The following is a 25,906-nucleotide window of genomic DNA, read 5'->3' on the forward strand; positions in this document are numbered from 1 at the left end:
GGCCGTCTGTGGATCCCATCAGTCATGTCCCAAAATGAAAATCAAGATAAAACGCTTTGGTTATTATTGGCCTACGATGACTCTTGATTGCATTGAATATGCCAAGTGGTGTCATCAATGTCAGGTGTTTAGCCTCGTGCTTCACCAACTCCTGAGTATACTACACCCGACAGTCGCATCATGGCCTTTCGAAGCCTGGGGCACCGATATTGTGGGGCTTATTGACCCACCGTCCTCTCGAGGACATCGATTTATTATTGCAACTACTGATTATTACTCTAAATGGGCGGAAGCTATCCCTCTAAGAGAAGGGCAGATAACATGTTGCATTTCCTTAAAAATAATATAATTTATAGATTTGGTGTGCCACGACGTATCATCTCTGATAACTGGTTGGCTTTCAAAAATACCAAGACTAATAGATTTGCTCGGTGTCATCACATCGATTGGCGATATTCGACAATCTATAACCCGAGAGCGAATGGCTTGTCCGAGGCTTTTAATAAGACCTTAGTTGGCCTTATCAAAAAAATTCTCCACACCAACAAGAAAGAGTGGCACAAGAAGCTCTCAGAGGCTTTGTGGGCATATCGTACGACATACCGTACTCCCACTAGTTCTACTCCTTACGCATTGACCTTTGGGTCTGAAGCAGTCCTTCCTTTAGAAGTTGAATTGCCTTCATTGTGTATCGCTATTAGCAATAATGTCAATAGCGAAGATAATACCCGACTTAGGTTGGAAGAGCTTGACTGCGACTACAAGCCCAGCAAAGCCTCGAGCTATATCGGACTCGTATGGCTAGAGCCCATGACAAGCTTGTAAGGCCCCGTACCTTCATAGTTGGAGACTTGGTGCTGGTGTTACGCCGTCCGATTCGTATCTCACCGTCGAGGCCACGAGAAATTTGAGCCCACATGGGAAAGACCGTTCGATAAGGTCTAAGAGGGAGGAGTCTACTTGCTTATTGGCGCTGAAGGATCTCACCCCATGCCCCCTATCAACGGGTGATATTTGAAAAGATACCATGCTTAGGCTCGTCCTTGATTTGACGTGTTTTACTGCGTAAATTGATTATTCAAAACTTCATGTAGTTTGTAATTCAATTCTTGAGCAATAAGATTACATCCTTCTATTTTGTCTCATGTCTGAACTGCTTGTGATGATTTCTTTATAGCTATTGAAGGATGTCATTCTATTTTGTCTCATGTCTGAACTGCTTGTGATGATTTCTTTATAGCTATTGAGGGATCGTGCATAATCTAGGCTGACATGTGGCACCCAAGAGAGGCATTGTGCATCTCTTACAAGCGATTTCTGAATTGCTAAACAGGCAAAGTGAAAGTCTTACGGGCGGCTGATACCTGGCGCAATCAGTAATCGGTATGAGAGAAGCCAAGTACTTCTCTTGTCCTTTTGTTCAGTGCCTCGCTTCGAGCGGGTCCGAACGAGCCTTTCCTACCCACTATAAATGAGCGTGGTAGAGATTCTTATCCTATTCGTCATAAATGGATGTGGAGGCTGCCTTTTTTTAAAGGATTTTAGCTCAGTCTTACGACTAAGTATTCGCCCAACTATTTTTTTTGCAAAGTCTGGGTTGACAAAAGTTTATCCCAATTAATATTTACCTTTGGTGTGGCATTCCGCTCACCATCTTCACGCTTGATGCGTTCACCCTCAGGTTTTCACGGGCTTCTTTCAAAAGCCATTTTACCTTTGGTGTGGCAGTCCGCCCACCATCTTACGCTTGATGTGTCGACCCTCAGGTCATAGCGGGCTTCCTCCAGGAGCCACTTTATCCTTGGTGTGACACTCCGCCCACCACCCTCAAGTTCAATGTGTTGACCCTTTGGGTCCAACAGCCCCTTCCATTAGGAGGGTAGTTGCCTTTTCGCATGAGTTCTTTACTCACCACCTATTACATACTTTGATGTTTCTCGAATCATGTGCCCTTTTGGGCCGGTTCATTCACGAGAGTATTCCGTCTTCAGATAAATTTATTGAGTGGTCAATGTGGATTTACGTGTCCCCTCTCTAGAAATAAAATGCAATTTCTCCTTAAAAATAATAAAATATCTCGTTTCACAGAATTTCTCCTAAACCTTGTGGGTGAAAATTAATTTCAATTCAAGTTCTTTGCCATTATCACTCCATTTTCTCTCTTTCAATTACTGCAAACCAAACAGCTTTGAGAAGCACAAACATTGATATCCTATATTGATCTTAAAATATCTAAAATAGATATAACTAGGTAAAATGTTGAAAATATGACATAATGGAAGAAAACTTTAGTAACTTCTAAAATTAAAGAGTTTTACATAATTCACACAAGAAAGAAAACAAAAGTGGAAATAATGTGATTGCAGACCATCATGAATGATATGTGCAATTCATGTCATAACACTTTCGATTTTATCGTAATAGTTAATTCAATATCCTAGTTTCCTCTTAGTCCTCAATTGCTTTATTTTAATTGTCAAGGCCAACAATATCATGTGTTATTTTGATTATGTTTGGAAAATTTTGTATATTTCTTGATCATCTATAGTAAATAGAATGGCTTTGTTTTATAGATGACTTGGTTAATAGGGTTATCTGTCAAGGACAGTTTTTATATTTTATTCTAGCTACTCAATTTTAGCAATTACTGTTATGAGGGTGTTTGGACTACTTAAAAGCACGACTCTTAATGTTCACTCGATTTTTGTTGAGTTTATTATTGAGTTATCTTAAGGTTTTAGAGGAGGATTCCCTATTCTTAAGGAATAATAAAAGGGGAAAGGTGTTTTTAGGGGAGTCCAGACTCCGCCCCATCGACACCAAGCTCCAAAAGACTTCCCAGGCAATTGTCCTGGGAGGAGACGGCAATATCTGCTGTTGGGGGTTTCAACTGCAACAGTAATAGGAAGCACTCACAGGGATCCAGCAAAGGGTGCAGTGGTTCTAGCTCCTATTGGGAAGTTTTTTTAAGTAAAAACCCGCTTAATGGATATTTAGGCTTTCTTCTTACTAGAAGAATTGAAGTTTGGGCAATAGGAGGGCAATCTAGATTGGCAAAAGCTAGTTGATGGTATGTTGCGGTTTACAGGCAATTAGTAAATCTGTTGTGAACGTTCAGAATCCAGTGACCACTTCCCGATCATTCCATGTTTCTAATCAGATTTTCTATTGTACTATTCTTATAAGTATTTTGTTTCTAAATTTCTTTATTTAATCCACGTTTTTTCTTATTGGCTTCCAGCCAGCTTTGCGTTGGTTTTCCTCTCTTATAAGAGGAGGTGCTGACAGTCGAGAAGCAAAGTAGGGAGGACTTATCATTGGAAAAATTTTCAGTTAGCTCCTTTGGATCGAAAATCATATGATAATAAAAGACAACTTAAGATATTCTCATTTCCTGAAAAATGAAAACTAAGTGGGATCAATTTATGTTGAACACATTTGAGATTTCGAGCCACACATTTGATTTAGCAAAAATTGTATTCTTGCAAATTATCAATCGATGTAATAGAGGTCTTTGACCTTAATTTATTAGAATTCAATGAAAATATTTCACTCAATAGGATACATGGAGAAAAAGGATTTATGTAGCCGGCCCTACATAGTAGGACAAAGGCTTATTATTGTTGTTGTTGTTGTTGATTTCATAGAAGTACTAAGGCCATGTAATAACAAATATGCATTATTATTGCGTGCAAAGAAATTTATAGTGGTAGAGTGAGATTAACATCTTAGCTTTATAACAAATCACAAATAAAAAAATAGTTTTTAAGAAGAAACACGAGAGTTTCACATGAAAAACCCAAAAGGAAAAATCATAGAGCTTGGCTTAGTTGAAATAATTTTATTAATGTTAGGTATAACATTGATGCCCTTGCTTGTAATTGAGTCTTAGATACATTGTAGTAAACACGACTTACAAAAAATAAACTTCATGATTTAAGCTAGAGGAGAATGGAAGATTTGGAGTTGTCTTCAAGAAATTACTTGAGAAATGCTCGATCTTCTTTCTTTAAAAAAGGGGATTAAAAGACCTAGAAATTCGATATCTTAATATATATGGGATGCTTCCAACCAATAAGCAACAACATGCATCAATATTGTTGACAAAAACAACAACGAGGTCTAGGGGCGTTGACATTGGTGTCAATGGCTACATCAACTTGATACGAGATGGCATACATCAACAGTTTGCATCAACGTAAAGAAATGACGTACATAAATGGTGTGTATCAGCTTGATAAGCTATGTCATGCATCAATTGCGTGCATTGGCTTTAGAGGTGATGGGAAGCATCAGGGGCATGCACCAACATTATAAGTGATGGCGGCAATGATGTTGGAAGGCATTGGCTTTGGTGTTGATGATCAACAAAGTTGATGGGTGACGTTGGATAGATGACCTAGGCAAAAGACGTTAGTCAAGGAAGCATGGTTGGTGACAGAGATCGAGAAGTCACAATTAAGTGATAGTGATTAGGCAACCAAGCAATGAAGATTAAAATGTCTTAGATGGGTGAATGGGCTTAGGCAACTATAGCTAAGTAAAGGAGGTTAAGCAGCTACGGTTAACCGATTGTGGTCGCATGACAAATGTCAGAGGACCCTAATCTAGAGATATAAATTTAAAAGTTATAGACGAGAAACTATTGTCAAGCACTTGTAACTGGGTGCCAGAGCTTAAACAGTTGCAATTAGGCAACATAAGTTGGGAGACCATAACCTAGCTATGAAAGTTGAGCAACTATAGATGTGAGATCATGTCCAGGCAATCATAGTAAGGTGATGGAGGTTGGGCAGCTATAATCAAGGCGACCGCAATCTAGCGACAAATATCAAGAAACCAAAGTTTGTCGGTGGAGGTCAGAAAGTTGTAGACAAGCAACTATTGTCAAACAAGTGTAAATGGGCACCAAAGGTTATGAATTGTAGTTGGGCGATAGAAGTCAAGGGACTAAAATCTTGCAACAGAGGTCAAAAAAGTGTAGATAAGAGACTACGATTGAACAACTATACCTTGACGACAACAATCATGCAGCTTTAGTCAGATGACTACAATTATGGCGATGGAGGTTGGATGATTGTTATCAAGAGACGAACAAATAGCAATGATCCTACAATAGTGGACGGGTCTGATAACGGCGATTGGTCAATTGGAGTCGGGCAATTAAGGTCTTACAGTAATGGTCAGATGGTGGTGACACAGCAATGGCAGACAGGTGGCAGCATTTTAATGGCAGTGGTTGAATGGAAACAGTCTAATGATAGTGGACAAAAGATAGTGTTCCAAGGAAAGTGATCAAGCAGCAATGACTTGATGACACCAGGCATATGACCAAGGTACAAAAATAGAGGATGAACAACAACAATTCAATGATAGTGGTGGGAAGGCGACAATCTAATGAAGTTGGATCGCCTGCAAAGGTGATTGGTTACAACAATAGACCGACAATGTCAACAAGATGGTGACATTTACGACAATCCAAGGGGCAATAATGACGCAATAGTGATGAATGAGTGGAGCTCAAGAATAATTAAGGTCTCGGAGATCACTTGAATCTCCCCCTCCCGTCCAGGTCCTCCCATCCTCGAGTGAAAAATGGGAGCTTATTTAATGATTTTAGAATTGGCATTCTCAAAAAATACCAATAATATCTAGAACAATTCATCAGATGGTTGAGGGTGATTCCCTTAATTGTATAGTGTTCTTTAAGTGTTTAAATGTTCTAAAGAAGTTTAAATTAAGTGACATTAGGCTCATTTGATTGGTCTTATCAAAATGCTCGATTTGACAAGCTTGCGAGATTTGGAGATCAGGATGCCCTCCAATTAATGTGACAAAATCTCCTATTATGCTTTAATTGCTTTATCCGAGCCCCATTTTTGTCTTCAAATCGGGTCACTTTCGGAGTATGTTCGCCTTGTCGATAAGTTCATTTGGATTATAAATTTAATAGAAAAATAAAGTTTGGATGATACTAAATTATGGAAAACTAGTAAACTTCAAATGTATTGAGATTCGTGTCTGATGAAGATGATTATTTGAAAATATGTACCAATTATAATGAACATCATGATGCTTTGAATCATTTCTTCTTGCTAGTTATGTCAAAGACTTTTTCCCCTCCATCCTATTCTTGGTTCAATCTTTCTCTTCCTCAATGCCTTCGAGCTTTTGCAAGTATTCATTCGCAACATGCTCCATCAATTTTGTTATTAGAGCAATTGATTTTGCACCTAGAGTAGATTACCAGCTAACCATCATGGATTGTTTACATTTCATGTGTTAGTTTATTTGCACTCCCTAGCTATCTTTTAATTATGAAAGGCAGTAACATTGTGTCACTTTCGGATATGCATGGATCAAACCTATAAATAGAGCTCCAGGGCCATATAATATTGATGATATTTGGGAATGAAATTATGAATTTTTTTTATGGCTCTTTCTTCTACCAAGCTTTATGCCAATTCTTGTCCTTTCCTTTCTCAATTCTTGTTTCAATTCAATCAGATTTTATTCTCTTCAACATTTTAAAAGCTTCTTTGCAAGTATTCCACCATAATTGTGCTATTTCATAATTCCACAACTTATGTATGCTCCATAATCTTATGATTAAAGCTCATTTAAAACATGAGGACAGCATAATACTTTAAAGTTATAATATTTAATTTCATACTTGATATTGTTTACATTTTTACATTCAATGCAACAAGAGGATAACAATAACCACAAATGGATGTGAGAGGGAAAAACACATGCAGAAGAAAGTTACGAGTAAATAGTTGGTTTTCACTTGTGTGGTGATAATTAGCACATTAACGCTGTATAAGTGTCTAATCTAAAGCATAATTGTAAATTCTGCCACAACAATTATCAATTTAGCAAAATTTGCTATTTTGAAACATTTTAGAGAAACATGAAAGTATGAAACATTAAAACAAAAATGAGTCATGTCATCATATAATAATTATGGAAAGGTATGCAACAACTCACTTGCGAAGTAAAGGCAAATCTGGCTTTCCCCATGCAAAAGGCTCAATTGACTCATCAATTTGAGGAGAAATATAGGCATTTATAACTGAATCACTAGGAAATGATGGAGGAAAATGCCAGTTCTTGCTCACATTTCTCTGCAAGATAATTTATAACTATTAGAAGCATACCGGCTGGCAAGAAAAAAAAGAACAGGGCAAACAAACCTACATGTTTATCCATAAAGGTCAGTTTCTTTGCATCAGGAATAGTACTGCCAGATGATTGATCAACACCTAGAACACTGTCTTTGGAAGCAGAACACACAATATTGTTCTCCATTCCATCTGCAGCGTTGCCATTTGTATTTGAAGAACTTCTATTTAAATTAACAATGTACTGAGAACCATGTAAAATACCAAGATCAGGAGATTCAACCCATTCCTTAAATTTTATAAAGCCATCTTTCTCAGGAAATCCATTGATAACTTCGATGGCATTTACAATTCCTATACCACTGCAAAGTTAGATTTAGCCGATTTTAATAGCACTCTAACAACATGACATAGCTATCAAGATAAATTTCAACTAACATTTAATAATGACCGCAAAGAGATGATAGAGCAAACCTATTAATTGTTTATTTCCACAGTATAAGAAACACTTGACTACATTAAGGAACTAATGGTGCAACAGTAGTCTCAGCTTGAAATTAACCAGAAACTATCAAAAGAAAATTTCCTTCTATCTTAACCAATTCATTAATAATAAGAGATTATGACACTAACCATAGTCATAAGATTATGAAAGTTGTATCAAAACACGATAGAAAAGGCAAAATTACAATTACAAAGCTATTAAAGTTTAGTTTCATAGCACGCCGTAAGTCCACTATCAATGTGTGCATATGATTGGATCATCAGATATAAAAGGACCATCAAGGAGCGGAGGTCCAAGTATATAAGCAGCATTCTTCACAAAACTGCGATCACTCAAAAGATGACAATGAAAAAGAATATCTTAATGAAATTTACATGCTAATAGCAATTCTCTGTAAAAAATTTAAAATTTTAAATAACTGGTCAAATCATTCACTAAAAGTATAGCTCTCGAGAAATGTAAGTATGAAAATATTCATGAATGGACTTTCCCTCCTCATACTATAAACCAATTATTATAATAGCTGATTATAATTATGTTTAAATGGAAGCAATCAGTTCACTAGTTCCTCCATAATGTATCAAATACTGTGAGCCTGGTGAGTGTGGTGTCATTTTCGATCATAGACATCTCATGCTTCTTAAAAGATGGGCATGAATATAAACAAAAAACAGCTGGATTTAGTGATATCTTTATTGCCAAACCAAGTTGTATAACAATGTTTTGAATAATGCTAAATGAGGCGCACCTCAGTGAAATGTTCATTAAAAAAGTTCAAAAAAAATTTCCATAAGATGTTTGCCATACATCGACCTAAGAGGCGTACATCTTAAAAATGCTATGTGCCTCAACTCATGTCTTTGCACAATTTGCAAGAGGCGAGCCTAAAAAAAGGGGGCTTAGGTAACTATTTATAATTATTTTCAATGGAAACAATCAGTTCAAAAGTCACTATAAAGTTTATCAATATCAAGTTCCTGTTGTGTCACTTGTGATCCTGCACATCTCAGGCGATGTGCATGCTTATTAAGAAAAAGATTAAAATATGAACTAGAAAAAATTAGGTTTAACCATGTCCCCATTCGGCAAACAATGCTTAGATCCAACCTGTGTCAATATTGTTCACAATTAGGGAATATGCATGCGCCTCAACACAATTTTGAATTACAAAAATGGGCCATGAGCTGTCAACCTCACCGTGACCTAATGAAGCACATGCCTCACTAATGTTTAGGTCAGCCTCTCTGTGCAACTTGCAAAAGACGCGAGTCTCAAAAACTAGGGTTTACTTATGTTAAATTTTTTTCATTTATAAATTTAATATATAAAATAAATCATATTTGATCATTCCTATGCACTTAAAATCAGAAAATACAAGCCGTGAATAAGAACCACATGCTCATAGTCAGCCCCCAACCGCACCCTGCACTCACACCTGAAGTCGCTTGCACTCCCAACCACACATTGCCACTGCATCATTGCGTTGCTTTGCCTCGGACAACTAATAATGAGAAAGCAATTCACTATGATAATGATTCTAATAAAGCCTACTAAGTGAAAAAGTGGGGGAGACTTTCAAATTCATAGATTATAATATTAATGACTCAACTAATATAAATTGGGAGGGAGTATAATTAATTATTATGATCATATTTTGATACTAGCGTGTTGCTTATAGCTTGTTTTTTTTACTAAATTAGCAGTTTAGTTCTGAAACTGATGTCTTAAAATAACTTGAGACTCATATCTCTCATCACTGACAGAAAACATCACAAAACACGACAGCAATTTCAAAATTTGGTGTTTAAAACAAAATTTAGTGGATTGTATCACATAAATTACTCAAAATGATAAAGATGGATTTTTCTCCAACATAAACCTTTCATACTTTGGGATCACCTCCAACTTGAGTCTAGAAGGTAATTATGCTCTTTTAACACTTAGCTGTGACAGGCATCCTTGAAACTACACTCTAAAGGCTGCAGTTGTCTTATGAGTCAGCATAACGAATAAATCTAGAATTTTCAGAATACCACCCAGAAGCAAAAGAAAAGAAAATTCTATGCATTTCAAATAACTCAAACTTTAATCAGCCTTGTCCTGGAATGCAATCACAACTTAATACTATTGTTGAATCCAAATTTGTCCGGTGGACTGTGCTCAAGGCCAAAGAAAAGAGGTTATGAGAGAAAACAAAAAGGGAGAGAGAAGAAGAAGAGGAAGTCTTCACGTGAAGGGGGGAAAATGGGGTGTTCCCGGGGTCATGGACCCATTTTATTCCACAAAGCATTTGTGTTACAAGTGTGGGGATTCAAAGAGCCCCAAATACAATACACGACTCTCCTATTTATAGAAAATAGGAGAGGTAAAATATAAAAAATTACATATTTAGCATCGCTTTAAAGAGAAGAGCAAAGTGCATTATAGTCCATCTTATTCCGACCGTTGAATCATCTCAAGACCTGTGCAGATCATTTTTTAGTATACATATTAAATTTTTCAATTTTCTCGCTTCTTGATAGCGACAACTGCAACAAAGAAAAGAAAATTTATAAATCAAACAATCTTGAACACAATTTACTAATGATACTCCCCGATAAGTGTTTTTAGAACTTGGTTCTGGTATCTTTATTGTCATATGCTTGATTTGTCATACTGGAGTTTTTCTGTCGATGGAGTCTTTGGATTTCGATGGCCGGTCGGAGAAAAGGTCTGCCGTCGAAGGAGAAAATCAGCCATCAGCGGAAAAAATCAGCCGTCAGAATTCTGTTTGTTTGCCTGTCCTGAGAAAGAGTTCTAGAATTGCTCGTTCTGAAGTAGAGTCCTAGAGTTGTTCGCCCCGGAGTGAAGTCTTGTAGTTGTTCGCCCCAAAGTGGTGTCCTAGAGATGTCTGCCCAGGAGTGGAGTCCCAGAGTTCTACACCCCTCGTAGAGCTTATCACTGTCGAGCATTAGATTTATTTTTGTCGATGTTGAGTGTTTAGATCATTTGCACCCCTCGCGAAGCTTGTCGTTGCTAGGTATTAGGTTTTTTTTTTTTTTGGGTTGTCCTTGTCAGGGTTTAGAATTTTTTTTATGTCAGGTGTTAAGATTTTTTTGCACCCCTCACAGAGTTTGTCGCTGTTGGGTGTCAAGTCATCTCAGGACCCTCATTACCGATCAGTCGTCTATGTGTCGTTGTCGGTTTTACTACCCGAGGTCAAGTTTCCCAAATGTCAAGCAGCTAACTGTGTGCATGAATTTCTTGAGCTCGTCGAGTCTTGACCTTAAGGATTGTAGGTCGAATTTTTTGTATTTATGCTATTTCGAAATTGCGTAGAATAAACTTTGAGATATTTAAAATAAAAGCAACTTTAAATTTATAATGCAAAGAATAATCATTGCATCAACTTAAAACACTAAATATGAAAAAATTTCATTCAGAACTCTTATAGTACATCATGTATACATTTCAGTGTATATAAGTTTGTGTTTATATATTTGAAATAAAAAATAAGAAGTGGGTGGTGTGTATCTAAATCTTCTTTATTTTATTTTATTTTATTTTGAGGTGACTGGTTGTTGGTTGGTCGACCGGAGCAAAGGTGACCGATCGGTGAAGCAGTCGATCGACAGATAAAATTATATTTTTAGGTGTTAGATATCTAAAATAAAAGGATTGAGTGATGTGTGTAAATCTACCCAAATTGAAATGGCTGGTCGGAGGCAGATGACCTCCGACCGGAAGTTGGTGGTCTACCGGAAGCAACCAGAGCAGCGATCGGTCGGGTAGTGTTGTCGGTTGATAGATAGCCTGTCAATAGCCTGTCAGAGGATCACAAAATAATTTAGTGAAGTGGAAGTATAAAAATAAGCATTGAGTGGTATGTAGGTAAATTGGTATATAAGTGAAGTGTTAGGTGTGCAAATCTATGAATATTGAGTGGTAGGTGTGTAAATCTTCCATGTTTTAACATGTATTGCAAGACGGTTGGTTTGGACAAAATAAATCCGCAGATTTATAACTTTGGATTTCAAATCTCCATGATTTCGGATAAGAGCGAAGAGGTTGGATAAGTGCGGTGACCGGTCAGAGAGGGTGGCCGGCCAGAGTAAGGAGGTACCCGGCCGAAGGTGTAAAGGTGGCTGGACGTAAACTCTTTGTTCTTTGAATAGGCCGAACGAGAGTAGTAGCCAATCGAAGGTAGTTAGTCGGAAGTAAGCTACCGACCTCCGACTGCCGACCAAAGGATGCCTGTGCGACAGAGAGAGGAAGAGAGCTTTTCATGTGATAGACAGTCGGTGAAGAGATTGATTAGTTGATAATGGGAAGACTTGATGTCGCTCTTCTCCTCATCGTGATTATTGCCATTTTGTAAACCATATCACATTACTGAGAAGGAAGCCCTCGGTGAAGTTCTAAATGGAGATTGATTGCTTGATGTACCATTTAAGTTAAACTTCTGTGAGGACCAACAATCTAAGAATATTTTTGGGGAGGTATTGAAAAAGTTGAGAAGAATATGTTTGATCTGAGAGAGAACAAGTTAGCAATATAATGTAGTAGATGGTGAGAGATAAGAGGGTTAAATATTTATGTATTTGCATATTTCTAAGTTTATAAAAATGTATATGTATGAGTGTATAAGAATTGGGTGGTATATTTGTAAATCTTTTGTCTTTTAGGTGGTCAGTCGGAACAGTAAGGTGGTCGGCCAGATGTGACTCCCGGAGCAGCGGGTTGGAGGGTAGTCTGTTGGAGGTGCACAAAAGAATTGAGTGGTATGCATGAAAAACACATAAATATATAAGAGTCGAGCGGTATGTATATAAATCTTCCCTCTTTTGAGAAGGCATGTTGGAGGCTGATGGCTGGACGAACGGCAAGGTTGTCGGGTGCAGGTTGGTCGGTCAGGAAACGGACATCTGGATGCAGGGCATGGCAAAATTTGGAGTGGCCACAAAAAATAAATCACGGTAAGGATTGATCGGGCGGAGGTACAAGTTGGTCGGCGAGCAGTACAACGTCACCTTTCGGGAGACAGTAGGCGTAACAGAAGGAGAAAAAAAAATGGTTGGTGAGAGAGTTTTTGTTGAGCTCCAGCCTCTGGAGATTGGACATGGTGTCGATGGTCGGGGACATGATGTCGATGGTCGGCTCTATGCTTCTAACAGAAAATTTGATCCGAGGCAAAGCTCTCAAAGCCTGGGGGGATCGGTCGAGGAGATTGGCATTTCACCTTTGAAGTTATTGGCTTAGATTCAGTTGGTCAAGATTAATCAGATGAGTTGCAATTAAATTTGGTAATGGGCCAGAGAACTTGTTTTTGGAGAGATCAAGAAAGGTGAGAGTGGTGGAGTTAGTGATGAAGGTGGGGAATACTCCATCCATGGAGTTGAGTGCGAGAGATAGTTTGATGAGCAAAGGAATGGCCTCAAACTATGAGTAATCAGCACTGAGGAGGTAACTAGATCCGATGTCAAGATGACGAACTACACGAAGATGGCTCAAAGAAGGGGAAGTGGGTCTCGCACACAAGCACCATTGAATTCGATTTATGGGAGTCAGAAGCTGAGGATGATGAGGAAGGCGAGGACAAGGAGAGATTTGCTTCACCGAAATTGATTTTACTAGAGAGAATCCGGCAGCTTGATTCATCACCACTGGAGTGGGCATGGGACCATAGTTGGATTGAAGTCAAATAGAGAAGCGACGACGACGAGAAATAAATGAAGTGAATCCACTGATGTGTGAGTTCCTCTTGCGTTTTTTGCTAGGAGTGTCCATGTTACTTGTCTTCTTGTTGATAGCATGATCCATACTGCACCTGAAAAAATGTTGAATCCAAATATGTCTGGTAGACCGCGCCCAAGGAATAGAGCATTGGGCCAAAGAAAAGAGGTTGTGAGAGGAAAGAGAAAGGGAGAGAAGGAGAAGAGGAATACTTACCCCGATGAGGGGAAAATGGGTTGTTCCCATGCTCGTGGACCCATTTTATTTCATAAAATATTTGTGTTACAAGTGTGGGGATTCCAGAAGCCCCCAATACATTACATAGTTTTCCTATTTATAGAAGATAAGAGGGGCAAAATATAAAAAATTACATATTTAGCCTCATTTTAAAGAGACGAGATAATCTCAAGATCCGTGCATATCATTTTTGAGTATACAACTATACCTACTGATTGAATTTAAAATTCCAGAAAGTTGTTATAAATATGACTGGTCATTTACAATCCAAATTTCAACTGTGCACAAAAGAGCATGTATGCATATGTGTAATGTCTGAGCATCTGCCTGCACATGAACAGATCATGGTGAATCTAAATTTGAAATTTCCAAAATGCATATTGGCTGAAGCAGAACATAAATGATCTTAATCGGTTCAAGATAGTCAGCCTGAATATAAGGAACCTTTACCTTGGTTGAAACCAAAAAATACTTGCAAAGGTTCTCAATAAGGATTCAGCATTTACCTGACACCCTCAGTATAATCACTCCCTAGAAGCAATGCTAAGCGAATTAATTTTTCCCTGCTAAGGCCAAGCTCATTCTCAATGTCCTGCCACAACAAAAGAGAAAAGAAAAAGAAGTAACATAAAATAAAAGGTAAATCTTAGTAAAAATCTTTAGTAAGGATGATTTACTGTCATGAAAAACAAAATGGTAAAAACAATGTGAGCAAAACAGTGTAATATTCCTGATTACAATGAGAAATTATAGAACTAAAATGTCCTATCGCTTAAATTTTTGGAGTTCAGTTCTAAAGAGCCATAAGATTAACTGCACAAAGAAAAAAAGAAAAATAACTTCAATTAGATGAAATGTAAAGTCCCTTCAAGACCCATAAGTATACCTTCATAAAATATGTTTCTACATACTTGCGATCATCAAAAATGTTCTTGTATACATTCCGAGCTCCAAATAAGAATACATCAGAGTCATCTGTTACGATGCCATCAACAAGATTATTCATTTCCATATAAGCGCATTGTGCTTCTGCTTCCATAGGCGCAATTATATATGGCAAACCAAACATTTGAAGGAGTTCCTACAAAATAAAAAACAGTAAATTATCTTATTAGCTATCTACAAAATATTTAAGAAAATATTAAAAGATCGTAGCAAGTCAAACATCAATGTATATATATATATATATATATATATGTTACATCACATGGTCAATGTAAAAGTTCACCAATTTTAATAATTCAGTAGTGAAAAGTTTAACAATGACATACTTTTCTACATTTACAAAGAAATCAAAATGCCCAATAATATCATTTTTCAAATAGAAAGAGCTTTGTACACATCATTAAAAGATGATTTCCACTCCAAAGATACAAATTAGTTGCAGTTGCAGAAGTGTGGTAGAGGAAACATCCTATTTTAAAACGTTAAAAAGAAAGCATAGATGATTTACCATCGTAGAACATTTAAAAGCACAACTCTGAAGCGAAAAAACGTGATTGTATTCCAATTCCTTCTAAAGAATGGAAAAAACCATAAATAAAACAATATTTGAAGCAAATTATGAGAAACCTACAATTTGGGTACACAAATAGCCACAAACATGATCATCTGATTAAGTTAAAGAAACAAATAAACTTCATTTAGAAGTGGAAGCAATAAGACCATTCCAACTGGATAAGAGATCAGGTGAAAAAATTGAACTTCTAAAATAAAATGACAATATATTAACACCGAAAATTAGCAAAACTTCTATGCGCATCTCCATCATCATTAACGTGAATTCTAACACCACAAGACTACATTAGCAAGCCTATTTGGGAATATGAAAAGGTATTTTGAGTTAACCTGACATTCAGCAAACATCTCACTACTAACGGACTCTGCATTGCGTTCAAGTTTTCTCTGTTCATCTCCAAGGAATGCACGTTCCTGTTTAAGAAGTGAAATCTCATCATGCAAATTGGCTTCTGATTTTGCAATGTTATCTTCCTCTTGCATTGAAGTTTGGTCTCCAAAACTCAACCCTTCAGCAGAATCCTTGTAAACGTCATTGTCTGTCAATTGTTGCATTTTATCAATACTAGCAGCCATTTTCTCTGCTGAATTTATTCTAGAAAGGTCGATGCCAAGCATTGCAACAGAAGAAGAGGATTTGCTTGAACTTATTCCCAAAGTATTAGTTGAAGGGAAAGCCACAGAATTATTCAGAACATTGCCAAGACAAGTGTCAAGTCTGCTATATGGATTTTCAAAACCAATGCTAGGATAATTCTCGAGGACATGGTCATCAATTTTGCCCGACTTAGGCTCATCTGCAACCACTTTAGAAGCAATTTTGCATAGATTTCCATGTGATGACTGATTTATGCCTTGCTCCATAACCTGAATATCATGTGATAACCCTACATCACTGTTACAAACAGCTAAATTGCTTTTATAATCATTCCGAGTTGATTCTCCATCAAACCTGTCCACAGAAAGCGGAAATTTTGAAAAAATCTCATTGTGAGAAGAAATGAACTGATGGGCATTGCTCCTACCAAGGCACTCCCTTTCTTCGAGAAAATCCACAACACTTTGCAACTGATCCTTCTCAATTGGAGTTTCAATATTTGGACCATTTTTACCTGACATTAATAAACTTTGATCATCAATAGTTGCACTCATATTTGCCTCAACAAGAACCACAGATGAAGGCTGCTTCAATTTGACATCCTCAAGACTTCTTCTTATTGCTTCGTTCAGATCAGCTTCTTCTTCAAGGAATCCTAAAGAAACTGCCTTATCACTTTCCTCGAACTGATGGGCATTGCTCCTACCAAAGCACACCCTTTCTTCGAGAGAATCCACAACACTTTGCAACTGATCCTTCTTGATTGGAGTTTCAATGTTTGGATCATTTTTACCTGCCATTAGTGAACCTTGATCCTCAATAGTTTTACACATATTTGCCTCAACAAGAACCACAGATGAAGACTGCTTCAATTTGGCATCCTCAAGACTTCTTCTTATTGCTTCGTTCAGCTCAGCATCTTCTTCAAGGAATCCTAATGAAACTAACTTATCAGTTTCCTCTGAATGAGATAAAAGGGAAGCACTGTCCTCCCACAAAATTTCATCTTCTTCACAACCTTTACTTTCAACAAATGGCGATTGAGTATCATCATCACCTTTTAAGCTTAAGTTTTGTTCACCAACCATCCCAACCTCCCAAATGCATTCTGACTCAAAATTATCATTGTTTTTCTCCAAGGATATGTGTTCAGAAATTAATTCTGTTGTTGGAACTTCAGAAACCAGATTCATGAAATAGTTATCAATCATAGTTTTGGATCCAATTTCATCTTCTAAAAAGGATATCTCAATGGCAGCATCCTTTCCAAAAACTGTGGTTGATTTCCCAGCATTTCTGCTTATTTCTTCATATTTTTCCTCAGTAGCTGAGGATGCACTAGTGCAGTGGCTATTTTTCTCATTTATAAAAGAGGGTTTTCGAATGACGTCAGTTTGGGACTGACCTTTCGAAAAATCAGAAGCATCATTAGGGATTTTATTAAAATTCTTCTTAAAAGACACTTCCTCATGCTCTTTCATCAAATCCAAATTCCGTTTTAAATCCCGAGTCATATGAATACCAAGTCCCCTAACTCTACTAACTCGAACACGCCCCCTCTCATCCATGTATGTCTCAACATCCTGAGGCAAATCCCCTGTAACCACATCAAAACTCATGTCATCGGTGGGTTTTGATGGGCTCATAAATATTTTTCGCTTGGCTTTATCTGAACCAGTTGTCCTTATTTCTTGATTAATAACACTACCTTTTTTCTCAGCGCATGTCGGAGTCAGCAACCTGATTCAGAAAAATAATAAAATTAAAATTCATAGTTCAATTTGAGAACATAAATATGGGCCCAATCAAGTGACTTATAATTACACGCTGAAAGTAAAGTCCAACTAAAAGTCACAGAAAGCAATTAAAAAACAAGCCAAAACTCACAGGAAAATAACCACAAGAGTAGCAAATTTTATAAACCAATAATCTGGATTAGTAATAAGGAAAAAAACAAAGATAATTTTTCCTCACTGTTTATCACCGGTAAAAGATGAGGAAAATATGTATTCCCGATTAGCTTCAGAAGCAATCCTTGATGTTTGCAAACCTCCAAATCCCCTACCAGAAGCACATTTCTGAACTTCATCTATTTCTCGCCGAAAAGCAACAGTTTTAAGATATGACTGTATTTGTAGTTCAGAAAACTTTGCAGGAACCTGAAAATTGTAGTATTAAACAAATTCATTGTTGTTCTGAATAAATTCATTGCATCAGTGTTGGAAGGTGTCCTTTTTTACATGATCGTGAACTAAATTATGATGCACATTCCAAAAGGCACACAACAAATATATTTTACTTTGCATGGTTTGCTACTGTTTGAAATGCATCATGACAAACAAAGATACTAATAAGAACTAAGCCTCTAGAGCTTCATCGCATGCAATAACATTATAAGAAACTAAAAAAAAAAAAAAAAAAGAATTCATTTGTATAATACGTCACAGATATCAGACCATCATTCAAGAACCTAAACTAACAAAAATAAAGTGTTATTCCACATACCTTCTTAATTTTTTGATACTTTTGTCTGTTGTCAGCCATCAACCTCTCCCGCATCTTAAAAGTAGAAAATAATTAATATACATAAAGATAAAGTCAGAAAAAGTTTAATTTCAATCATAGGGCTTCAAAATTTCAAGCAAACCGGCCAAGGTCCATCAACAAATTACCTGATCTAGAAGGTCCAACTGGATGGAAGGTGGTAGAGCAGCCAACACAGCAGGATCAATGTTCCCACTATTTACATGCTGCACAATAAAATATTTAATATTAGCAATATAGGGTTCAATAGAGATAATCAAAACACAGACGCAATCCTATTTTTGGATATTTTCGAAACTAGCTCAGGGTAATTCAACTATTCTGCAAAAGAAAATCATCCATAAGAGAATGTAAAACTAGACATAAAAAAATATAATAGTATAAGAAAGACAACTTTTTGCTAGGATTTTTTTTTTTTATAATACACAATAATACACACACTGTCAATTAATAAGACAAACAAAATTGTAAAGGAAAAAAAAACAGTTCTACAGAAGGGACTGTTTTAATCACTAGCTTCAAGATGGAAAAAGCAATCATAAAATGACAGTGAAAAAAAGTTATAAATACAAGCTTTGCACAAAGTGATTTTAAACATAAAAATTCAATAAATTAATCCTATTGAGTATTGCATAGGACCACTAAGTTCAACGTGACTGAAGCATCAACAGCTTGAATGCTATCTAGTGTAGTTTTTGCTAATGATAGCCATAACTCTATAGCGTCCTGATCAAACAAGCTTATTATTTACTTTACAGCTGCATCTCAACTTTTTCACTATCAGATCCACACAAGTAGCAAGAATTAAAAGCTTAATTATTTTGTGTAAATGTGTGTAGCAAATTTTGAGAAAATTACCTAGTTACAATACCTAAACAACAAATGCAATATCTTGCAATCCTATTAAAGAATGGTAGAAGACTACAACTTAAAAGCACCTCATTGATTTCCAACCAATTTATTCACTATCAGATCCAGACAAACAAGTAATATTAGTGTGTCAAGAATTAAATATTGAAAGTCTGTTTGGGGCAGCTGCAACTTATCCAACTTATCCAGATAAGTAGTTTATCCTGATAAGCTACTGATCAGCAGCTTATCCGAATAAGCTGGCTGGTTGTTTGGGACAGCTGTTTGAAAACAACTGATTTGCAGATGTTTGTGGATAAATGATCATTCTGTCACTGTTAAGTAATGTTGTTTGTAGCAGAACTGTCTTGGCAATATATTCGATACTGTAGAAGCAAAAAACTAATACAGAACAGTAAAGGAAAAATATGAAACTGTCCTCAATATAAAAAGCAAAGCTACGCTCAACTGACACAATAGGTTAGAGCAAGAAATGTCAATGGTAGAAGAGGATGTAGCTAGAATTGGCCGAGTATATATAAAGCAAAGCTATACTCTACTAACAATTTATATAAGTGGAATCACAACAAGCCCAACTGAATAAAATGAAATCCCTTTTCTTGATCAATATTTTACTTTTTTTATTTTGCATATGTTCCTGTGATACCTAGCCAATGTATGTGCTTCAACCTCAAGCTTTGCTGATCATTAAGCCAATAAAGAACTTCAAAAATGAAGAAAAAAGATAACACAATAAAGAATAGTAAAATTAGAGTATACTGATTGATTTTGTTACCTTCTTTTTTTTTTTTTTGTTGAGATAATTTTTGTTGAGATAATGAAACTGAGTTTAATCAATGCCGCAATAAATGCCTTGTTGATCTTAGAAACCAACAGATCGAAGCATAGAGAGCCGATCATTAAGCCTTTTGCGCCTTCGCCTCTCCGCTATTAGATCGAAGCATGCCCTCTATCTTCTTCTTCCTCCGCTCCGACTCGACTGCCAGAGCAGCAATCACCACCGCAGAAGCGGTCAACTCCACTTTGCAAAACATTTCAGGAGAAATCTCCGGCAAAATATCTAGAGGAAAAGCGGAATAATAAGCGCACATCCCACCGCCGGCAAGCATTTGACAATAAGCGTCGGTATTGAAGCAGTCGAGTGGTGGGTAGATGGAAGGAGCATCGGAGAAGCAATCGAAGGGCGGGATTTGATTGGCATCGACAGAAGCAAGTATGGCGTGAGAAGAAGCGTCGACGACTTGCAAACTCTTCTTCTGCTTCGCAAGCCGCTGGTTCCGCCAATGCCTTGCCCTAGAAAGCATCTGTCACGTACCCTTATCCTTCTTTACAAGACGCATATCCAGTGGCCCTTCGGTCCAGATAAAAGAAACCGCATCTGGGAGAGGCAAGAGAAAGGTGCACAAGAGAAATTGAACCCTCAAACACAATGGGAAGATGCCGGTCACGGGGTCGATCCCGTGGCTTGCGTCAAATACAAAGATAAAACTGAGTTTTCAAATACGCCAAAGGAACGTGCTAATCAAACATTTGGCCGGCGTTTTCAAAACACAAAACGCAGTTTTAAGCTACATGAAATGGACCTTAAGTCATTCGTGTCAATGACTACATAAAATTTTAAGACAATCACCTAGTTACAATACTTAACCAAAAGAGGTGCAGCACTTTGCAATCAAATTAAAGTATGGTACAAGTAATACAACTTACAAGCACCTCCTTGATTTTCAGGCTTTTCTGTGTGTGCAGTGAACAGGGGACTGGCATTTAGGGGAGATCGGGTACCAGAGAACTAGAGCTATATTGAACGACTTCAAGAAAAAAACTACATAGTAAAAGACAAGAAACCTATTTTGGCTGGTACCTTGTTTTCATTTGCTTTCTTTCCCTTCGGTGTGTGTGTGTGTGAAGTTAAAAATTGACCCAATACTTTCACTAATTTCAGCTTGATAGAAATAAAAAAACCAAACAAGTTCAAATTGAAATCAACTGAAAATACACTATAGTTAGGTCTGGTTTGGCTCAAAAACAGACCTAATAGCTTTACATTGATATTGAGGTGGGTCAGATCAGCTCATGATTAGATTGTTCAGAGCCATACATACATGTTGTATTTCAATTTCAGTTTATTAAAGATCAAGTTCATTAAGCATACGTACAAGAAGGCATCAACAGATGAAATGTTTACTGAGAAAGCAACTGAAAACATCAATTAAAAAAAATATATTCACAAAAGAAATAACACAAGTTGCTATAGTCATAACACCTTCTTCCAAAAAAAATCCAGGTAAAACAAAGTCATTAATTGCCAAGATGGCCTACAAAGGAAGCAAAGCCCTACATACATTCTGTTTTTCAATTTTAGTTTATTAAAGATCAAGTTCATTGAGCATGCGTACAAGAAAAGCATCAACAGATGAAATGTTTACTAAGAAACCAACTAAAAACAACTATATATATTCCCAAAAGAAATAACACGAGTTTATATAGTCATAACATAACACCTTCTTCCAAGCAATATCCAGGTAAAACAAAGTCATTAATTGCCAATATGTCCTACAAAGGAAGCCAGCCCAACAGATATCTTAAAAATCAGAAATCTTAAAAACATTTGACAAATGCAGTCGAAATAATTATAATATCTCAGATAATAACTAGTAGCCCCTAAGGTGTTTTTGGGTAGAGAAATTTTAATGGGATTCATCAACAGATTTATTGTAAATCCAGCCAAACGTGAAAATGTGTGAAGTTAAATCTGACACGCGTGCAGATCCAGATTTGGTTCTGTTTGGAAGTAAATACGGGATTTACAAATTCGTTGGTCCAGCGGATTTAATGGATTTAAGGAATAAGGGAAGAAGATTCCTGCAGTGCCCGTTCACTAGTTCTGTCGCCATCCATGCCAAGAAGCCCTATTTAGAAGACCAATTTCATTCACAATTTCCTCACACAGAGCTCTATTTGTCTACAGACCATCCTGTTGTGCAGAACTATGTCGCACTGTCCTCAATTCGATGCAGAACAGAAGGTTAGAACAAACGTCCTTCTAGTTTCTGCTTTCTTTTACTTGCACTGATTCTCTATTCTAATTTATTTTACTTCAATTGATTTATTTATTTATTTATTTTGCTTGAAGTTAAGTTCACCCAAGGTTCAATTAGTTAAAAACAAACCCACCATATGAAAAGTGGAATTTAAACTGAAGTGTGAATAACTTCTGCGGTCGCTTGGCTGTAAGAAGGATTTAGAAACAATGGTGGACATATATTTATTAAATTTTGAAAGTGTTGAATCCTAAAAATAGCTTTGCATGATAGATGTTAAACTTGGTTAAATTCTTGTAAATTATTTGTCATACTTCCCTTGGAGTTATTACATAAAGAATTCAAAATTTAAATGAAGGAGAAGAAGCAAGATAGTAAGGAGCGGTGTAAACTATTGAATCATACTTCCTGGTAAGCAACTTAGCTTGCAATGGGATTGAAAAAGGGTTGTAAATGATAGAATGATTTATGTGGCTTAAAAAATAGTTTGGCGAGATTTAGACTAAATGTTGTTTAATCGTGGCCAAGTCAAGCAGCTTAACAACCCTTAGGTTTGCTCATTCTTAAATTAATGGTATTGCTTCATATTAATTCAAGTATAGACAAAATTTTTTCACTTAAGTTTTTCTCAGCCAAACAAGCAAGTGAATTGATTTCAACTCAATCGTTGTTTTACTATTTTAACCTTTAATTTAGTCTCTTTCAATTTCATCAGGCCAACACAACCAATTTGAAGTAATTGCCTGGGTCTCAGACGCAGCAAGGATGCTAGGAGTGATTGTTGAAGACCTTTCATAAATCTACAAGCAGGTAGCTAGAAAATTAGTTTATATATATATATATATATATAGGTGCCTAGATCTTGCAGCCGTGAGAGTTTCAGTTATATATATATATATATATATTGGTGCCTAGATCTTGCAGCCGTTAGCATTTCAGCAAATTTTTACCGATTGTCAACTCAATAGATGACCTCCTAAAATTTTATTGTTAATGCTTATAAAGCGTATAAGAAAAAAGTGGCAACCTACCTGAAGGACCAAAAAATAACTTGAATTGGTAGGCAAGTACTGCATTGCCATTAAATTAAATGCACATTATATATTCTTATGCGAATCCTAATGTCTTTTGACGTCTGCAATGAGTTAAAGTTTACTATTTGGCTTATTAGATGGAAAGACTGTTCTCTTAAAACATTAAGAAAAAAAGTGTTACACCTTCAAGCATGAAAATGAAAGATCATAAGGAAACAGAACAGCAGTACTTTGGCATTAAAGAGAAACAAAACAAGAATATAAATGATGAAAGAAGAGCTGGAGGCAGCATTTTCTGAGCAAAAGCCTTGCTGTAATTTGATAGTGAGCTGCATTTGAAGCTTTATATTCATTCAATGTTTAATCAATTTATAGAATATTTATTACTAAGTTTCTAGCTTAGTTTGCAACATTCATATCATCAATTTTACTTAGAAGTAGAAGAGTTTCAGGCAACTTTAAAGTTACATTTGAATTTTTATCATCAATATTTGATATTTAAATCCCATTTAAACCAACAGATATTTTATTTTTTATATTTTTATATATAAATTAACAGATTTAAATCCTTAAATAAGTTGTCAAACAGTTCAATCGGATTTAATTGGACTTAACTTTAATTGTACTGAACAGTTTTTAGGAATTAACAGCATATGGATTTGATAAATCCGGATTTACAGGATTTACTAAATCCTATTTAAGTTGAATCAGGACTTGCAGCCAAACAGCCCCTAAAAAAGAAATTATATGAACTTACAAAAATCATCTCTTCTTCATCATCCTTTTCACCGTCCTCTTCATAATTAACATCCTCGGTAGGCACTGGTTCATTGCCCGCCAGCTTTGCTTCTTCCTCCGCAGAAATTGATGCGGCTAGCCTGCAGCGATGATAGTTGATTATTGAACCACAATATGATGGGGGAAGAGTAGCTTCAGAAAAAAAGATTTACACCATAAACTAAACCTTACAGCTCATCGAGCCTTTCTTGGTTACTAGCTCTATCAAAACCCTGTCTGCTTTGTCCAGAACAGCTATCTTTTCCCGAGCAAGTACTACCATTATCCACTGAATCGACTTGCTCGCCCTTCAAATTGTCCTTCACCTCGGACTTGCTTCTCTTAATTCCCTCAGCCAATTCTTCAAGCCTTTTTGATTTGAGCTGCACAAATGCAACGAGAAAACATAAGACGGAAAAACAAATTAAAAAAGGAATTGTGAAAAATACAAAGAGAGAAACGAACATGATTGAGTAGCAGTTTCTCAGCGGTCTTACGGATCTTGGCGCGAGCGTTCTCACGGTGTCGGCGTCTTGCGGCGACTGTGCGTCTTTTCAGTGCGGGAGTACCACCATCGAAGACGAAGACGGGTTTCGTGCGGAGGAAGAGGAGTTTGCATATGCGGCGAAAGAAGCCGAGAATATGGGCGTTGCGGACCATTTCACCTCGCTCGTCCCGAATCGCCTTCATGAACTGAATCATCCATATGCTGGCATCTGCGAAAAAAGGGCCCAAGATGCAGCAAAACATCTATTTCCATGATTGGGAATGGAGGACATGATAGATTGGGAGAGTACCGATTGCAAGCTTTTTCCCGGTTAGGGTTTCGACGGAAACGCGACGCCCTACCGGGGCCAGAAGCTCCCAGAGTCCATGCACTCCCATTCAGCTATTCTCCTTCCTCTTCCTGTAGCTCTCGATCGCTCACTGATTTCTCCAAAGGGCCGCGCGAAAATTTTGGTTTTTATAGTAAATCTTCAAGGGGCTTTCTCGCAATCGATAAGGTCTATCTTTGTTAGCATTTAATAAATTTTGAAGATGTTAAATCTGAGAATTTGTCCGATTATAAATTTATTAAATTCTATAAATTTTGTAAAATTATTTGACAACTTCTATCACAATTTAAGACTGTTATAGCGTGAAAAAAAAAAACAAAAGAAGTTACGAACAAATTCTTATCCTTGGAGTTTATATACACAGATTTGTAAAATTTAATAAATCTCAGACTTACGGCAAACATCGGTGAATTCTGGATTTAACAAATTTAGGACTTTATTTTGTCTAAAATGACCATTTGATAATATTTAATTTACATCTCGCTTAAATTCTGAGATAAATTTGCTGCCAGAAAGCCCCTTGTTGTCAGAAAGCCTCTAAAGCAGTAGCTGAGACTTAAGTTAATATAATTTATAAAATCCATTAAATTTTGGATTTTCATTTATTAAATTCATAAATTTGCGGGATAGGGTAAATTCTTAGATTTCGTTTGAGTGTGTGTTTAACTTCCATGTCATTCACCTGGACGTGCACGTGTTGTTCACTCGAAGGAAGCGGATGTTCATCGGAGTTCGCTCGTAGAGATGGCATTATTTCGCTGGTTTGAATTGTGTACCCCTTGCTTCGGTTCTGTAAACATCATGTTTAAAGGAGCTTCACTGAATATGAATCTTCTTCAAACAGAGCCATGTAGTTGTAGAAAAATTAGTTTCATAAATTGCTATTGAAAATCTATTGTTCAGAAGCTGGTGTTTAAAAAACAGTTAGTATTAGAGATGGCATTATTTCGCTGGTTTGAATTGTGTACCCCTTGCTTCGGTTCTGTAAACATCATGTTTAAAGGAGCTTCACTGAATGTGAAGCTTCTTCAAACAGAGCCCTGTAGTTGTAGAAAAATTAGTTTCAGAAATTGCCATTGAAAATCTGTTGTTCAGAAGCTGGTGTTTAAA

General features: G+C 36.7%; 1 protein-coding gene across 3 annotated transcripts in view; it reads right to left on the minus strand.

Moving 5' to 3' along the window:
- LOC110032976 (DNA repair protein UVH3) overlaps window positions 1-24,926 on the minus strand; it is a 39,983-nt gene extending 15,057 nt beyond the window's left edge. The window contains exons 1-13 of one of the 3 annotated variants that reach the window (XM_020736787.1): window positions 24,758-24,926; window positions 24,426-24,676; window positions 24,153-24,343; window positions 23,941-24,061; window positions 18,367-18,444; window positions 18,200-18,253; window positions 17,669-17,853; window positions 17,403-17,434; window positions 15,427-17,291; window positions 14,465-14,659; window positions 14,085-14,170; window positions 7,201-7,486; window positions 6,991-7,127 (exon numbers count right to left, since the gene is read on the minus strand). In XM_020736787.1, the coding sequence (XP_020592446.1) occupies window positions 6,991-7,127; window positions 7,201-7,486; window positions 14,085-14,170; window positions 14,465-14,659; window positions 15,427-17,291; window positions 17,403-17,434; window positions 17,669-17,853; window positions 18,200-18,253; window positions 18,367-18,444; window positions 23,941-24,061; window positions 24,153-24,343; window positions 24,426-24,676; window positions 24,758-24,845 (3,569 nt within the window). In that variant the 5' untranslated portion in view covers window positions 24,846-24,926. Of the gene's footprint in view, window positions 1-6,990; window positions 7,128-7,200; window positions 7,487-14,084; window positions 14,171-14,464; window positions 14,660-15,426; window positions 17,435-17,668; window positions 17,854-18,199; window positions 18,254-18,366; window positions 18,445-23,940; window positions 24,062-24,152; window positions 24,344-24,425; window positions 24,677-24,757 lie in introns of all 3 variants that reach the window. The other 2 variants (XM_020736786.1, XM_020736785.1) reach the window with 2 other exon arrangements.
- Between the last annotated feature and the right edge of the window lie 980 nt (window positions 24,927-25,906).

The sequence above is a fragment of the Phalaenopsis equestris genome, unplaced genomic scaffold (assembly GCF_001263595.1).
Source record: "Phalaenopsis equestris unplaced genomic scaffold, ASM126359v1 Scaffold001074, whole genome shotgun sequence".
NCBI lineage: Eukaryota > Viridiplantae > Streptophyta > Magnoliopsida > Asparagales > Orchidaceae > Phalaenopsis > Phalaenopsis equestris.